The 13,315-nt window shown below is 41.7% G+C and overlaps 1 protein-coding gene across 2 annotated transcripts in view; it reads right to left on the bottom strand.

The window, feature by feature from the left end:
* Positions 1-13,315, bottom strand: part of smg1 (SMG1 nonsense mediated mRNA decay associated PI3K related kinase) — a 145,305-nt gene that overhangs the window by 39,216 nt on the left and 92,774 nt on the right. For both annotated transcript variants that reach the window (XM_038739044.1, XM_038739052.1), the window contains exons 39-47: positions 11,494-11,716; positions 10,568-10,814; positions 6,965-7,194; positions 6,529-6,774; positions 5,514-5,652; positions 4,587-4,696; positions 4,131-4,349; positions 1,710-1,903; positions 101-273 (exon numbers count right to left, since the gene is read on the bottom strand). In XM_038739044.1, the coding sequence (XP_038594972.1) occupies positions 101-273; positions 1,710-1,903; positions 4,131-4,349; positions 4,587-4,696; positions 5,514-5,652; positions 6,529-6,774; positions 6,965-7,194; positions 10,568-10,814; positions 11,494-11,716 (1,781 nt within the window). The remainder of the gene's footprint in view (positions 1-100; positions 274-1,709; positions 1,904-4,130; positions 4,350-4,586; positions 4,697-5,513; positions 5,653-6,528; positions 6,775-6,964; positions 7,195-10,567; positions 10,815-11,493; positions 11,717-13,315) is intronic.

Below are 13,315 nucleotides of genomic sequence, written 5' to 3'. Positions count from 1 at the left end.
AAACTGCTGGCAACAATAGTGAGGACACCCCTAAATACCGCAAAAACAATCAACTGGTTCATCCATTCATTCTGCTTGCATTATTTCCAGTGGGACTTACCAAGATCTATGGGGCTACTGATGTCCGCCAACAGACTGGCCAACTGGGTGGCCTCTAGGTTGGAGAACGCTGCCTGGTACTGGGAGATCCACTGGTCCAGGTCAGCCAGCTTGCTCTGAATGGCCTCCCGCACAGTCTGCTGCCGTGACTGCAGCTGAGTGTGTTCAGAGTACCTGTGACAAGGAGGGCTGGATGAATAACCTTTGTGTGGTGTTACATATTGTTGCATACAGTATTTATATGAGAGACAGGGAGACTGCTTCACACAACATGCTGGAAACTTCCACTGCAACATTACAGTAATATTTTCATCAGCTTGAGGTTGAACTAATTCATGCTTGTTACATGATAACGGTACATTTACTGCATTTAGCTGACATGCTACATTGGCGTTAGCTCGCCTGCTGCTTTCAGTAACTGTATTTTCAGCATCTTTCACCAGAGGCTCAGCATTATGAGCACAGCTAACTTACAAGTATTGGATGAAAACGAACCGGTAAGTGAGGTAGACTGAATATTATAACAAGATTGTTGCTACACTTTATAACGGTAGTGAGTAACTTTACTGTAACGTTAGTGGATGGGTCTTCCTTTGTGTTGTCGCTCCACATTTGCTTTTTACTGTTACATCCTTTCTTGCAGGCTAAATCAACACTTTGAAAGAATACTGGCGGTACACAGGATAGTAATGTTGATCACGTTAGGTGAAGTAATGTAGAAAGCGATAACATTTTACACTGGATAATGTTAATGTTTTTATCCTTACGTACAGTTTATGTTTGAGTCTGTGTTGTGCTACGGGGTGATGGAACAGTGGATAAGGACACATGCTTTTGGCGTGAGTGAACTGGATTCAGTGCATCACTGTGACACATCCAATGTGTCGCTGAGCAAGACACCTAACCCCTAGTTGCTCCAGAGGTGTGTGACTTCTGATATATATAGCAGTTTTAAGTCGCTTTAGGAAAGAGTCAGCTAAATGACTAAAATGTAAAATAAAATGTAATGTAAATGTGCTGGGAGCTTGTTTTGTGGTTTAAGTGGACAGCGTGTGTCAGAGAGAGGCTCGAGCGCGCACAGGGCTGCATCCCGACCCGGTGTCCTTACACTAATAGCAGAATAGCGGCTGATGCAAGCAACAGAGAAAATAGGCATGTGCTTAATTTCTAAGTGAGGCTACAGCCCATTGACAAGAAGGCAGTGGAACCTGTATTTATTATTAAGTCATTTCATTGAATGTAAATGCAAAAGTAAATGCTCTGTATTTGTAGCCCCTTTCTAGTCTTTGCGACCACTCAAAGTGCTGTTACATTGCATTTATCCATTCACACACATTCATACATCGATGGATCGATGTCACACTGTTGGGAAAATATCAGATTCTATGCAATTTAAACTTTTACAATACACAATAAATAAATAAAAAAGATATGAAAATGTAATACATTTATAAAAGTTAACTGAGCATTTCATGGAGACTAATATATATTATTTGTTCACATAGACAAATAATTTTATTTAAAGTACTCATCAGTATTAAAGATTAATTTGAACATTTATGTATATTACATTCATGTTTGGAGTGAGTGAGTATTGTGCTGTCCGAGACCTTTGCTCTAGGGTGAGGATAAGATGGTCCGAATGGTTCTCTGCCCCCTCCAGGAAGGCCATCTCCTCCTGAAGTTTGGCCTGTAGTTTCTCCCCCTGGCAGAGCAGTTCCTGCAGGACGAGGTACTCCTCCACGGCTTCTTCCACTTGTGGTAGCACCGACATCATCTCGTCACGATTCTTAAACCAGTTCACCTGCACACAGTACACCAATCACGGTTAAAGTCCTCAAATGCATTGCTTCCGGATCATTTGCATGCAGTACTTTATAAAATCTCTGGTTCCCTGTTGAAGTAGCTCATGGTCTCATTCCAGAGGGTTTAGTCATATTCGTGCCTTAACCTGGACCCAGCTTAAACAGAAAAGTGAGCATTTATTGAAGCCTCCTCAATTTTATTACAGTCAGATGATGAAACCACTGAATCATCATTGTGAGTGTCCAATTTGGTGCAAGTTGGCCAGATGGCCAGATGGTGGTCTATTAATCATTTTTACGTTTCGGCCTGCAACTTTTGAATTGCATGTCTCAGAATCACAATGATTTTTCCCCGGATTCTGTGGGTTCAGACAAATCTAATTCATATAAGTCACACCCATTTGCATCTACTGGTGCTGGTCATATAATTAGAATATCATCAAAAAGTTGATTTATTTCAGTAATTCCATTCAAAAAGTGAAACTTGTATAATGTATACATTCATTCCACACAGACTAATATATTTCAAGGGTTCATTCCTTTTCATTTTGATGATTATAACTGACAACTAGTGAAAACCCCAAAATCAGGATCTCAGAAAATTAGAATATTGTGAAAAGGTTCAATATTGAAGACACCTGGTGCCACACTCTAATCAGCTAATTAACTCAAAACACCTGCAAAGGCCTTTAAATGGTCTCTCAGTCTAGTTCTGCAGGCTACACAATCATGGGGAAGACTGCTGACTTGACAGCTGTCCAAAAGATGACCATTGACACCTTGCACAAGGAGGGCGAGACACAAAAGGTCATTGCTAAAGAGGCTGGCTGTTCACAGAGCTCTGTGTCGAAGCACATTAATAGAGAGGCAAAGGGAAGGAAAAGATGTGGTAGAAAAAAGTGTACAAGCAATAGGGATAACCGCACCCTGGAGAGGATTGTGAAACAAAACCCATTCAAAAATGTGGGGGAGATTCACAAAGAGTGGACTGCAGCTGGAGTCAGTGCTTCAGGAACCACCACGCACAGACGTATGCAAGACATGGGTTTCAGCTGTCGCATTCCTTGTGTCAAGCCACTCTTGAACAAGACAGCGTCAGAAGCGTCTCGCCTGGGTTAAAGACAAAAAGGACTGGACTGCTGCTGAGTGGTCCAAAGTTATGATCTCTGATGAAAGTAAATTTTGCATTTCCTTTGGAAATCAAGGTCCCAGAGTCTGGAGGAAGAGAGGAGAGGCACAGAATCCACGTTGCTTGAAGTCCAGTGTAAAGTTTCCACAGTCAGTGATGGTTTGGGGTGCCATGTCATCTGCTGGTGTTGTCGCCTCGTAGGTGGCCTGATTAATCAGTGATGAACCGAGTTGACAAACACACTGAACCATTAGACTTTTTGATGCTGCAGCTATGCAGCTACCAGAATTACGGTGCTTCTGCCGTTGCTTTATGTCATTAAACCACGGTTATGCTGCGCGATCATGCGCAGTAGACGCTGGTGCCAACAGGAAGTAGCCCTGTAGTAGTATTTTATTGGTCCAAAACTGGCTTCACTGTTCTCCATTCAAATCAGCGGGGTGGCTTCATCCAGTAATATACTGTCTATGATTGTGAGCTATCGTCAACAAATTTGGTCCAGAAAATCTCTGGACTAGGCTGGAAAAAAATACTCTTGGGATTGTTTATATTCCATACAGTAAGTTTGCTCAAAATGCAGTGGAGTTGTATGTATGTATTTATTAATTTGTGTGCAACATCAACCTGTCAGGGGGTCTGCAGATGGAAATTAGCCTAAGGCTACAATCTGGCATATTTACATTTGTGAAAATGTTCATTAATATGTATTGTTCCCCCCACCCCCCCCTTTTTTAAATAAAAAGAGTGCAGCATTACAAAAAATGTCCTCTCTCCTGAAAGCTTTGTGCTATTGTAACCATATTTGGTGGACATGTAGATACAGTATCTGACTGACCATGACACAGCTGATGCCATTTGGCCAAAAGTGGTGCTGTAGCAGCACACCCTGAAAGAGCACTGCACTAGTTTAGGCAGTTACAGTAAACTAAACGATTTGTCGGAAACTTGTTTCCTAATCATGAAATGAAATTAATTAATAAATAAACAAGATTAGATGGAAGTAATGTCTATGTCAACACTGGCCAATATTCTACATTTAATAACAGAGTGAGATGGGCCCTACAAGTCCAGGTGGCAGTTGACCGTCATGAGCTCACCTTAATCTCAGCCACCCTGGAGGAGAAGAGCGAGCGGGTGATGTCTCTCTCCATCTCCCTCTTGCTCTGCTTGCTGTCAGCCTGTTGGCCGCCTCCTCCATACACTGCACCTGCAAAGCCCACCTCCCCCCCAGCAGTCCAGTCCACCAGGGGATCATACACGAAAGCCTCCAGGAGGGTGAGTAGGGTCTCTCTGCCCCGACGCATCATCTGAACAACCTAAAATGACACATCTGACTTCAGCACCACCAGTGCAGCAACTTTTCTGCAAGACTCAGCAAATATTTTTAGAGATTTATTCTATATGTTCAACTATCTATATAATATTTACTATTAGGTTATGCACTGAACAGGTTTACAATTGGTTTTACAATTAAATTGTAATATACAGAATATTCTGTAACGGTGTCCAGTAGGGTGAGCTTGAGAGTAGTAGTTGTATAACATGACAGTAACCTGTTCACAGGACAGCCTGAAGATGCCCTCCACCCCAGTGACTCCCAAAGCAGTCTCAATGTTGTGGGTCATCCTGAATGGGACCTTCTCTGGCACCCGCAGGCTCTTCCCTAGTGACACACACACACACACACACACACACACACAGCTATTCAACCAGGAAAACCAGAATGGCTAAATAGATATAGGGCTGGACAATTAATTGAAAAGTAATCTAAAACGAAAGTCAGAGCCTCTAACCAACATAGTTTCCCCATGTCGGTTATGTCCGCTATTTAATCCTGTTCCTATTGTGTGTGTTCATGTAGCCGACTTTCCTGCTCAGCCTTCAGACCAGAATCTTGCGCTAACCGCCTTCACTTTCCAGCAGTTGTGGAAACAGACTAACAGACACACTGTGACCTACATTGTACATTTACTGCCATACTGCCATCTTATTACTCTCTCGCTTTCAACACTTTCTGCCACTCGAACTTATAGTAGCAGCGGTCATACCAGGTCTCTGTAATGTGCATGCACGTCAACATTACCTTATTAATTAAAATTAAGATAGTCTAATGGATCTGTGAAATCTGTGATTAAATAATCCCAGCTTTAATAGCGGAGTGTATTTCCAGTACCAACCTTGTCAGTGAAATATGAGGGGGGGGGGAAAAACAACATTCAAAAACAAAACAATCATTCAATAATCGAGGTGTTGAATTAATCATGATTTTGATTTTAGGTGAAATCGTCCAGCCCTAAATAGATGTCAAGCGTATCGTTTTCTCCGTCTTCTGGATAACAGTTTGCTCAATGCTATTTTTATGACATGCAGCACAAATCACTTTAATCAGCAATTGCAGTTAGACACATTAATAAATGAAACAGCCGCTCATAAGACAAGGCAGAGGCTAGTGGTTCTTTTTGTCATTCTTATTAACTGACCTTTTTCAAAGCATACATTGTAATCAATGTGCACCACCTCTCCAGTGGTCATGTCAATCAACACATTGTCAAGGTGACGGTCGCCCAGGCCGATGATGTATCCCACCATCGACATGACAGCAGTGGATCTAGCATAGGACTGCAGCATAAAAGAAAGGAATATCAAACAAACAGAACATTCATAGGTGACATTTGTGCAAGCCCAAATGCTAACAGCAGGGCTCCAGACTAACTTTTTTCACCTCTGTCCCGGAAGCGTCCTGAAAAACAATTTGAACCATTCTGAAGTTAATGTAAAGCGTCCCAAAATCAAAATGTTGTTTCTTTACTTTATTATCCTCTGAAGTTGTTAGTGACATAATTAATGATTATAAATTGATAAAAAATATATATATTTATTTTGCTTAATTCAAACAAAAAGATTTATAAACATAACTGAAAAGTTATCTGTTGGGGCACCTTTTTATCTCGATGATAAATTATTTAGTTATAGAGTTATAAACTCCTGGACTTTGTTTCAGCAGCTTTTCTGCTCATGTTCAAAAATTTCTGCACATTCACAATCTCACATATCTTTGTTATCTGACAAGTCCAGAAGAAAATCATAATATGATGAGACTATCATCATAATAATTAAAGAGAATTCCTAATCTTTTTTTAAAAGTCTACCTGGCATGAGAAGACTAATGTTTGCCGCTTAACGCTAGCCTACACAGCGCGATTGAGAGGTCAGCAAGCAGTTTGTGACTTAGAGGCCAGATGGACCTGTCCCACGGGAACAGGTGAGCAGCCGGCCTCCTGTGTGAGTTTGGCGTGACTGTAGTAACAGTGTGTGAAGCCTCCGTTGTAGTCAGGGCTTAGTCGGTTCAGTTTGTCATTTGCTGTGTTCGTAATAAATAAACGCATAGGTCTACACAATACCTTTCGTTCTAGAGGCGTCCCACAGAATATTTCTCTTTGTCCCCAGGATGACAGGACGCCGTTAGTCTCAAGCCCTGCTAACAGTCATGTTTACCTGAGTGACCCTCCACCACTCACTGGGTGTGGTGCAGGAACACCACAGCTCCTTGGCCAGCAGGTTGGAAGGTGTAGCCTCCATCAACTCTTTCAGCACATCCTTCATGACGCTGAGAGGCCAGTCTCTTCGTGTGACATCTAGACTAAGCCCCACTGCCTTCAGAGCTGGCCCGATGCGGCTGTAGTAGAGCTCACTAGGACGGGGTACTGGAGGGACAGGCTGCTGTTGGAAGGAGTCTTGGGTCTGGCCAGGACAAAAAAAATAATAAAAAACACAAATCTATTTAGCTCTGATGAAAAACTCTTTCATTGCAATGGCCCGGAACAAGGGGATGCAAAAGAAAATGGACTGGTGCAGTTCTGATAAAAAAATTCTTGCTGTTTCACCATCCAGTATATGTCTACGTACTACTTTACAGTCCAGCATATGTTACCTTCTGAGCCTGCAGCACAGCCTCTCTCTGCTGCCAGCGCTTGTAGAGGCCGAAGAGTGGCGTGGCTCCGTCCACCCACTGGATGAGTCCCGATCGAGTTCCGAGGGGGGTGACAGAGTAGTGGCGGGCGTGGAAGTGCGGCTGCCCCTGCTGATTGATCTTGGTGAACATGGTGTTGACAATTGACAAGAACTGCATGATGCGCTCATCCAAATGCAAATCCTCCAGACCTGAGAGAGACAAGATTTGAGTAACTACTACATTACTACCGACACTACAACTATTAAATTTGGTACTTAGCAAACAACAGACAGCAAATTTACTTTGAATAATTTCTAATTCAGAACTTGCTCTCTACACAATGCACATAGGGACCAAGCGGCAACTTTCCGGTTTCCGAACTTAGGCCAAGCCAGAAATGCCTTTCAATGCCTTTCATGCAATTCATTGAGTGGCCACATGAGGCTGGCTCCAAAACTGAGTCAATCTCCTCTGACCCCCATGTTAAAACGTCCAACTTTACAGTAGAATAAAACATATTTAAAGCCTGGTTCAAAGATGGTTTTAGTGTATATAGCTAATTTTCCCCTTCAGGAAAACTGTGCAAAGGGGTGAATTTTATTATAACTCACCTGTTTAAATTTTATTAAGCCTTAAAAGTTCTGCATTATTATGGGCATGGCCGCTTTGTCACTGCTAGCCATAAAACCTATTGAGCCCCCTGGCCAGGCCCAATCACTACAGAACATTGCAATTTTCACCAGTTCTGATGTGTGTGCAAACTTTCATGACCTTGCGATTATCCTAGGGCCTTGAAAAATGCGTTTCTGAGGGAGAATAATAATAATCCCAGCAAAAACAATAGGTTCCTTGCACTTTCATGCTAGGATCCGTGTCTATTGTAGAGCTGGTTACCATGGTGACTTAAGTTAGCTGATTAAAGATCAAAGGACTCTGTCCTGATTGGTGGACTGAAGTTAAGCTATTTTCTGAACACCTGTTTGTGTCCTCTTCACTGAACACACACACACACACACACACATTAATACACTAACACACACACACAGAGCCCTCAAAGCATGGAGCTTTAAACTTTACTGAATGGGAGATCACATGTATGCATAACTGTGTCCCAGCAGGCGTGCAGACACACACACACACACACATTAAAGGAGACTTATTAAGCTTCTTCTATTTTCTGTCTTATGTAACTCAATAACAACTGGCAACTCCTATGCTTTATTTGTCTGTACAGCTGAGGGTGGTGCTGAAAGAGACAGGAGCATCTACTGCTTGTTTAAGAGGCTGAAATGAGAACTTGCATGAAGTTTAGAAATCCAGTCTTCAGCCTTCAACAGCAAGCATTCACACCACAATCTCTCCAGAAGATTGGACATATGATCTATATTTTATGCTCAGCTATTCAAGCACTAACTAAAAAGACCAAATGATAGCTGAAAAGCTTTTTTTAAGCAAATACACTTTTTTGTATAAACAAAGCATCATATTATATAATTACAAGCAGTCTGACTGTTGGCTCGATTGGTTAGGCGTCAGGCTCTGGAGCAGCACCTCTTATTTCAGTCATGGGTTCAAATCCCACAGCAGTAATAATTGCTTTCAACTTTAAACACCTGTATGATTACAAACTAAAGATGTCTCCTAACTTAAAATACCAAAATGGTGGCTGAAAAGCTTTTTTTTTTTTATGTATATGCACTTTTCCATCAACAAATGATGAAATTATGGCCTCATCAGATGTCTCCCGCTATAGCTCACTTGTTTAGAGCGCTGGTTTCCCAAGCAGTTTTTTTCATTTCAGACCCAGGTTTGAATCCCACTTCCAGTAGCAGTGTGGAGTTCAGTTTCCACTGACTTGCTGGGGTGCTTCTAAATGCAATCAATGTTTACGTGGCTATTAGCTTTCCCTTAGAAGAGTTGATAGGTCGCAATAATTGTTTACATGGAATACATTTTCATGAGATTAGTCGCTTCTTGGGTCTTCATGAGACAGTGGAGTAGATGTCACAGAAAATATGTTTATCAGAAACAGTGCAGTAGCAGACCTTTTTGGTCATTGCCCTCTATTGGTGCTTTTAGGGCATTACATGTCATGTGACCAAACACAATGACAAAAGGTTACCAACACACTTAGCACTATGAATTAATAGGCCAATGGATAAGGCATTGCCCTGCAGATCCAAAGATTGGCGTTTGAATCCTGGTCACGCCATGCTGACACCAATACTGAACTTTAGAAATATTTCTGCAAATACATCTCATTTTTGACGGCCTAAAAGCTTTAATGAACTCCTAGAGAATTAATCCATGCTGTGCAGCCTTATCCCATTAATGATTACATGTACAAATGGTGAGTTTTGGACGACCGGGGCAGTCCGTGGCGTGGAACATGAAGTTGTTATAACTTCTGTACATGCTCACATCTGTACCAAAATTTATGTGATTGATAATGGTCCCGCCCCCACACAGCTACATGCCAAAATTCAGTTAGTCATAGCGCTACCTACTGGCATCAGAAAGTAAGCCTTGTGTGACACTGATGCGATTAAAAGAAATTTTCTTAATGTGTTCCACACATGATGTACTGGGACATAAAGCATAGTTACTGGGTGCTCCTTTGCGCCACATAGACACAGGACACACTGATTGTGTGACATTTTAATAGGTTGGTTATTCATTCAATAAAGGGGGAACACTGGTCTCTGTTATGTGCGCACCACAGACTGTCCAGGCGCTGCACTTCCGCAAGTTGCACCTTTTGCGTTACCTTATCAATTAACATTTAATAATTGATTTGTTGACATTTGCTAGTCAATTTAGAATCTTCCACGTCCGCATCGTGATGCATCTAATAATCAATTTTTTCTCCCACCCCTAGTCAGCATAAATCAAGACTGAATATTAGAAATGAGAATGAAAATGCCACACAGTCGATGACTAGCAGCTATGTACAGTTTGCTAACCTTCGGGAGTACTGTGCCAATACGCCATCTCGCTGCCGATTTTATCAGCCTCTAACACCCCAGGTACAACATGGAAAGATCAGTCTTGTGTGAATTTAAAAAATTTGAATGGAGTCTGTAGCTGCACGTCTTCTCAGTAAGCTTTTAAAGTTGAGTAGGTTTAAACAATGTTGAGATCAACTACAGTTGCACCCTAAACCTGGATTTATGCTTGACTGATGTTTTGATTTATAGTTCAGCATCAGATTTCATCCGTTAATATCACAGGCGCAACACAAATGGGGGCATCAAATGTGCAGTGTCATGCTTTGATTCCATTCCATTCTTTCATTCACTTTGAGATACGAGCAATGGAACAAAGTTTAGCCTGGTTTGGGACTAGGCCATGTGTTGCATCAATGTTGTTTCATTTACTATAATAGATATACAGTGATCACAGTCAGCAGTCTTTGCTAAATGTGTGCTACTTTCTTACCTTCAAGTTGTCTTCACTCTGAATACTCAGGATTAAATGCTATTCTTTTCAGAACCATTTTGTGATAAAGTTATTTCTACCTTTATATGTAACAGAATATATTTATTCCATAAACATTTTCACTGGTTTGAGCTGATGCCCTACCTTTGAATAGGTATGGGTAGTTGCGTCCATCCGAGCCCAGGAAGAAGAGCTTCTTGGGCTTGGTCTTGGTGGGCAGGATGGTGATGGTGTTGCCTACGCTCTGTATGGTGACGGCATCTGATGCTGACACCTCTCCTGGCAGGGCCATCTCTGTTGTGGTCATAGTCACCAGACGAGGACTGATCTCCTCCAGATGAAGCAGATAGCTGGCTCGCTTCTGAGCACGCTGCTGCAGGCTCATCATAATCTGACCAAGACACACACACATCGCCTTAGATCAAGCTTGTAAAAAGATTTTTATTGTGTACAATGCAACAACTGTATTAATGATTTATAGAAAGTATACATGTACATAACACTATCAGTGTTGGGCCAGTCATTTCCAAAATGTAATCCATTGGATTACTTGTTACTTGTTGTCATTTGAGAGTAATTAGTTCCATTACAATATTACTGTCTATGAATTGTAATGCTTTACACTACTTTTGCGTTACTTTTACTTCTATATAATGGACACATTATTCTGATGTGCTGCATTGGTGTGTTCTAGTGATGTGCAGTTATATCTGCAAATCGTGAGGGTCTTTTTTATAAAAATAACCTTCTGATTAATCATCCGTAATTTGCACCCTTCCAGCATTCTCGGCCACGTTGCTCTTTTATTCATGGCTTGTTTTTCTGCTGCTGAAATCTTTCTCAGTGTTGGTGAATTATTAAAAAACAAAATGGCCCTTAATTTCAGGTTAAAATGCATTGTAATGCGTGTTACTGAGACTGTAACGGGTATATTACTACCCATTTCCTTTTAATAATGCCTTATATTACAGCAAAAAGCAACACATTACTGTAATTGTGTTACTTTTGTGACGCGTTACTACCAACACTGACAACTATACAGTAACTATTGTGCATACAAACCCCCACACCTGTTTGAAGGGGAGCCAGCTGCTGGCAGGGTTGGCGGGGTTGGCAGGATTTTTAAGTCGCTCCAGGGCAGAGATGATGGCATCACCATAGGTCTGCTGGAACCAAGTCTCATGTGGTGTCTCTGCTGGAGCTGCTGTGATGCTGCAGACGTGATCCAGGGCGAAAACCACGGGACGCATCAGAGCTGAGTGCTTCTCACGCATAATGGCAATCTTTTCATCCCTGCAGCACAGCAAAGAGTGTAACTACACTTTCAAGCAAGTATAACGGGGTCCAGGCAGCCCAGCACAATTCAACCCCAGAAGCCAACAGCTTGTGCTGCAAAAGTAACAGCTCAAGTGAGCATGAAAGTCTTGAGCTCTATGCCCAGGGCTCAAACCCACTGAAACCCTCAGACAGCCCTCTGGGTCACCAGTTGTACTGGCTTGTCAAAATGCAGACAATCCAACAGAGGGCGGCATGAGACCACAAATGAATTGTCATACATCAATTTGATTGTTGTTGATATAAAACATCAGCTTTTTACCAACATTTGCAAGATGATATTTTAAAAATGCTTGAGAACCTGCATTTGGAGCAAGTGACTGTAAACCAGGAGAAATTCTTTATTACATATTTGAAAAAAAACAAACAAAAAAAAACAATAGATATGTTTTCTAAAATAACACTACCATCAAAGAGCTAGGTCTTGCTGCTAGTCAATAAAGTACAAAAATCAAAAAAGTGCTTGATAAATATTGATGGAGGTTCTAAAGAACCCTTTCAATATGTCTATGAAGACTCTGTCTATGAAGATCCAGGTCATAGTTATCCAAAGGAGGTTAAAGTCAAGGGCAACTGGACTTGGTTGAAGATACTGGAAGACGTTTCGTCCCTCATCCAAAGGACTTCTTCAGTACTGACTGACTGGCAGGGAAACTCCGCTATTTAACATCAGTGGGGTCGTTTGCCAGGGTCATCGATACCGCTGGTTTGTTAGTGTTCCTTGTTGCTGTAACGACAGCCGTTACAATCGTTAGGACTACCAGTGGCCAAGACTGAACGACCATCGTTGGCATCTTCACCTGAGGCCAATAGGTTACGTTTGTTGAGTTTCCTGGGAAGTGATGAAAGGACAGCATTGTAAGTGGGGGATATGTGGTGGCGTAGACCCCCTCCCCTCTTCAATGACGGCTTCTCAACCCTGGTGTAGATGGCTTCCTTGACACCTCTTTCAAACCATCCATCTTCTCTGTCTAAGATGTGTACCTGGTGGTCCTCAAACGAGTGTCAGTCAGAACTGAAGAAGTCCTTTGGATGAGGGACGAAACGTCTTCCAGTATCTTCAACCAAGTCCAGTTGCCCTTGACTTTAACCTTCGTTGGATAACCCTTTCAATATTTTTGTATAAAAAGTGGATTTTACGTATTTTTCAGGAAATGCAGCTCTATATAAGGAAGAATTGCATACCAAAGGATTTTGTGATGTATGGTTAGTGAGTTCTAGCCCCAAAACACATTCACCTGTATTACAGCAGACTCTCTTTTTCTGCTAATTATCTGCAGGCTATAATACCTTCCCTTAAAATTTGCATTTGCCAAATCTTCAAACGCTGAAAACGTAATCACAATACTACTGGGGTTCCAACACAATTAGTGTTTTAGGGCCCCTAATGACTGAGAACTTGTTACAGGGTTATTTTGTTGTTTTACACCATTGGTTTAAGGGAGCAAACACACAAGAGTCAAAACTGAAGGGCTGATAACAGAGACTATTAATGATTTCACCTATTCCTTTTTATCCAGGTCCTTTCATTTATTAACCAGAACACAGACACTCAGG

The sequence above is a fragment of the Micropterus salmoides genome, unplaced genomic scaffold (genome assembly GCF_014851395.1).
Source record: "Micropterus salmoides isolate LMB-PRFRI ecotype aquatic unplaced genomic scaffold, ASM1485139v1 Ms_hic_scaffold_10, whole genome shotgun sequence".
Classification (NCBI taxonomy): Eukaryota; Metazoa; Chordata; class Actinopteri; order Centrarchiformes; family Centrarchidae; genus Micropterus; species Micropterus salmoides.
The sequence above is the reverse complement of the archived record's forward strand: the minus strand, read 5'-3'. Positions and strand labels throughout refer to the sequence as shown.